The sequence below is a fragment of the Papaver somniferum genome, chromosome 10 (assembly GCF_003573695.1).
Source record: "Papaver somniferum cultivar HN1 chromosome 10, ASM357369v1, whole genome shotgun sequence".
NCBI lineage: Eukaryota > Viridiplantae > Streptophyta > Magnoliopsida > Ranunculales > Papaveraceae > Papaver > Papaver somniferum.
Genome location: NC_039367.1, coordinates 66,907,841 through 66,912,175, shown reverse-complemented (window position 1 = coordinate 66,912,175; position 4,335 = coordinate 66,907,841). Strand labels below are relative to the sequence as shown.

General features: G+C 37.0%; 1 protein-coding gene across 1 annotated transcript; it reads left to right on the top strand.

The window, feature by feature from the left end:
* Positions 1-3,148: 3,148 nt before the first annotated feature.
* Positions 3,149-4,010, top strand: LOC113317583 (non-classical arabinogalactan protein 30-like). The gene is made up of 2 exons (XM_026565743.1): positions 3,149-3,476; positions 3,588-4,010. Exons 1-2 carry the CDS (start codon positions 3,155-3,157, stop codon positions 3,905-3,907), a joined length of 642 nt encoding a protein of 213 aa, XP_026421528.1. The 5' UTR covers positions 3,149-3,154; the 3' UTR covers positions 3,908-4,010.
* The last annotated feature ends 325 nt before the right edge of the window (positions 4,011-4,335 follow it).

Here is a 4,335-nt window from a genome sequence, read left to right as displayed (position 1 = left end):
TTGGTTCCTTCTACAAAGTTATAGGTACCCATAAGACTTAGTTGTTGAACTTTAGAATCAACCTAACTGAATTAGTAAACCTTAGATATGATGAAGATAGATAATAAAAAGGTGTAAAGTCATAAATGGGCTTAGAACTATTAGATATAATTGTATGAGTCTTGTATGATCCTTTTGGATAAATTCTTAGAGTGCTTGTGTGGTTAACAGTTAGTCTATTTAACAACGATCGGTTCAAAGGATGAACCAGTGGATCGTGGATCTCGAGGTAGGCGTGGCTTGTCATCAAAAGAGGTGGGAATACTTTTAACTCTTTTGAAACCATCGTTGTTTTACAAAAGTTTATGTTTAACAAACTCGTGCATTGTCAGTTGTGCATTTCATGCATTGTTTAGTTTGTATTATGATTGTTCTGTTGATTCTTTGAATCTTTCCATGAATTGGAAAGGACCTGTAATGTTTTGTTGTCAATATGAATTGTTATGGGAAATGAGAATTTCCACGTGTGGTATATAGGATACGCTCCTTCATTTATATCTACATGAATTCATCTTTTATGCTTATTAGGTGTGGAACAACCCGGCATCAATATAGCTATGTAGGTGTGGAAAAACCCGGCATCACTAATATATATTGTTTGAAGAATGAGTTTGTCCATATACATTGTTTGTGTATTTCCAGTGACTTGGTTACTTTGATGTTTGGGAAAACATGAATTGTTTTCCAAATCTTGCTCATGATTTCTTTAAAGTTAAATGTTATTCCTGTTGGGAACCCCTTTTAGGGATGATGTGCTCACCCATTCCCACTTTCAGTTTCAGAGACAGATCAAAGTTGCGCAGCGAAAGCTCGAGGAGTTGACTTCCGTTAATTTGTTAACTTCTGCTATGTCTATTATGTTTGCTTATTCTATTCGCAAATAAAATAACTATTGTATATGTATCATTTGAGAGAAGTTCTTGTATATATATATATATATATATTTCTGAGCGGGATTAGATTTGGGATAAGTTTTATAGCGGATTTCTTAATTGATTGTTTAAATAAATGATCTAGATTCTTAGTGCTTTTTTGTTTAGTTAATCTCTTGGATTAGTCAGCTGCCAGGTTTGGGGGCGCTACAGAAAGTTCGGCTGATAACTCACCAGCACGAGCTAGCCGAACCTAGAGCCTGCAAATCAATATTTTCGAAGTGTTTACAGAGAGATGTTCGTCTTGAAAGTGATCTAATCGAGTCAGCCGAACCTGACAACCACCTGGGGTAAATTTCACTTCTCAGGTTCGGTCGGGAAAGGTTGGCAAGGTATTAGCCAAACCTGACACTGTTCTGGGACATATTTGGACACCAAATTAACTTTAATCTCAAGAAAATACGATCCTGGAAGGATTATAAAGCCTAACTTTGAAAGCTTTATATAAGAAGTCATCCAAATCCCTAGGAAGTGAGCCGAATCTCGATGACGAATACGTCGATGAGGAACCCAATGCTACAAATACACATATATAGTTAAAAATGAAGTTGTGGTTCGGCTCATTTACTTAATATCGAATCAGCCGAACCATATATCTTTTAGGTTCTGCTTGTATATTGAATATAATATTAGCCGAACACCTATTAGATTTTTTTAAGTTAATTTAATGTACATTTGGGGTTCGGCTAAAAACTGATATTTACTGTTTAGCCGAACAGTTCACAGACACTTTCAGGGTGAAAATTCAAGAACAGTTCGGCTCAAAACTCAACTTAATTATCAGCCGAACCCACTACTGTAACCTTCAGAAACTCTAAATTTTTAGTAATTTAACCCATTCAATCGATGAAAAACAACAAATAAGAGATTGGGTTTGTAGAAAATACCTTCTTATCCTCATTTCAGGAGTTGGACCTTTAAATGGTCGAATTTCCGATTCAATTACAGTTTTTACACCTTCATCTTCAATTGGTTCTTCTTCTTCAATTCATAGATTAGAAGAGGATTTAGAACGCCTGACGTCTGCTTTTTTCTTTATACGATCTATTATATAGTTTACTTTAATCGACGATCAAATTTTCACAAATCGACAAATAATCACGGCGACGGAAAAAAAATTCTGAGAGAGAAGGGAGGTGGTTCGGCTGAAGGAAGAAGAAGAAATGTTTAGGATAAAAACATATTATGTTTTTTGTTTTTTTATTTTTAGGTTCAAGGGTATTTAGATAATTGAGCTACCCGATAGACACCCCTTATAAAATCACCTAGGATGGGAAAATCATTTTGTATGCGTTGAATTCTTTTGATATTCCCTAAAACACAATTTCGTAACAAATCCTTGTAAAATCTAAGTTTCTCTGGACTTAAGCCAACCCAAATCTATACATAGTTCCGTCCCTGGCTAATGGATCGTTCCAAGTTAAATACTCCTAATTTGGTAGCAACATAGATGGACTACATAGTGACATTATCCACTTATATGCACTTCACTAAACATCTAAGTTCAATGAGCTTCCTTGTGGATTGTGGTCCACCATAAGTTCTTTCGTTAGATGGCTATTGGGGAACATTGCACCAGGTCTGATCCCTAGTACTTAGACCTGTATCTTTAAATATAGACTTGACGCATCAACGTCCAAAAGCATAACATATGCTTTGTACGAGTTTATGTAATGTAACATCAGATACGAGATACTACCGTTTTCCCTATTCGCTTGCGAGCTTTTGCCGTTTAATTTGTCTTCTTATTTCTCCACATAAAACCAAAACCCTCGGGATTGTACTCTTCCACAGTTCAAATTTCAAATTTAGCATGCATACCCAAGAAAAGATGCATAGGGCACTGCGACGTTTTTGTCTAAATTCTAAAGCGCCAAATTAAAGCCTGTAAAAGTTGCCAAAGTAGGGGGTCTTGCATAATTCCAATGCTTCTAAGGTTCATGCATGCCAAGCCATGCAACACTTGTCATTCTCATTCATCAACCACGACAATTCCCATTTGATCACTCCACCTCTTTCTTTGATCCGTGTTTGTTAAAGATACTCTCTCCATCTACACTTGAATCCCTAGTCCCTTGGCGTAGCTCATCCCTAAGCTCATGCTTGGCACCTTATATAATCCCCATTTCATAGCTCCTTGAAAAGCATCTACTCCGTGTACATCTTACGGATAAAAAGCCAACATGGGTTTCATTTCTCATAAACTCCCAATCGACATGATTTGTGTGGTTAGTCTTCTGTTCATTATGAGTTTAACCCTTAACATGGTTAGTAGTAGTGAAGTGGTTTATGATGATCATCCAGGAGAATTTGATGATGATGTTGATTTCGATGAGATACACACTGTTGGATCTTCCCCATCCCCGGGTTCGAGTCCTGCTCCAGCTCCAGGTCCGAGTTCTCATCTCCCACCCAGAAGTCTAGTGGCTGTTCAAGGCGTTGTTTACTGTAAGCCATGCAAATATCATGGTATTGCTACTCTTTTGGGTGCCACACCACTGCCTGGTAATGATAAAATCCCTGGATAAAACCCTTTGCAGTTTTGTTGCAAATATGAACTTTGTCAAATGGGTCAGGTCCGAATTTGATTGTGGTAATATTCTTTTGATTTTGTAGGTGCGATTGTGAGGTTGGCATGTAACAACAGCAGGTATACTATAAGAGAAGAAACGAAAACAGACAAGAACGGTTATTTCTTTCTACAAGCATCAAAGAGGATTACTACCTATGGAGTACATAAATGCAAGATGTTCCTAGTATCATCACCAGTGAATACATGCAACAAACCAACTGATCTACATTTTGGGTTAAGTGGTTCCAACTTGATCATGGAAAGGAAACAACCTCCTTCACTCACTGCATCACCAGTTCCTTATACACTATACAGTACTCGGGGTCCTTTTGCTTTTGATCCAACCTCTTGTCCCCAAACTTGATTTTACAATTCATCATCAACAGTATTCACTAGCTACCTGGTTGTTTAGATCTTATTTATGTACTCGTATTTTATTTGTGTGTAAGTGTATGTGTGCGCTTTGTTTCCGGTAGTTTCCTTGGTTTCTAGTGTGAGCAAGAAGGGAGAGTCCTATATATGGTTTATATTGAGACTTTGAGTACTCCATGAATGGTACTAGCTAGTTTGTGTCACTGTATCAATCTTGGGATGTATTAAGACTTGACAATTCAGTGTCACACTCTCACACGGATACTTTCTATTATGTCATTTTGTTCTTTCCATAATTGATGCCTTCATAAATCTAGAACTTCATGGACCTTTTTCTTTTTTTTCGAAAGAGAAGGTCATATTAGAAAGGAAAAAGAGCACCAAGGATCATTCATGGACCTTTTTTCAAAAGAGAAGGTT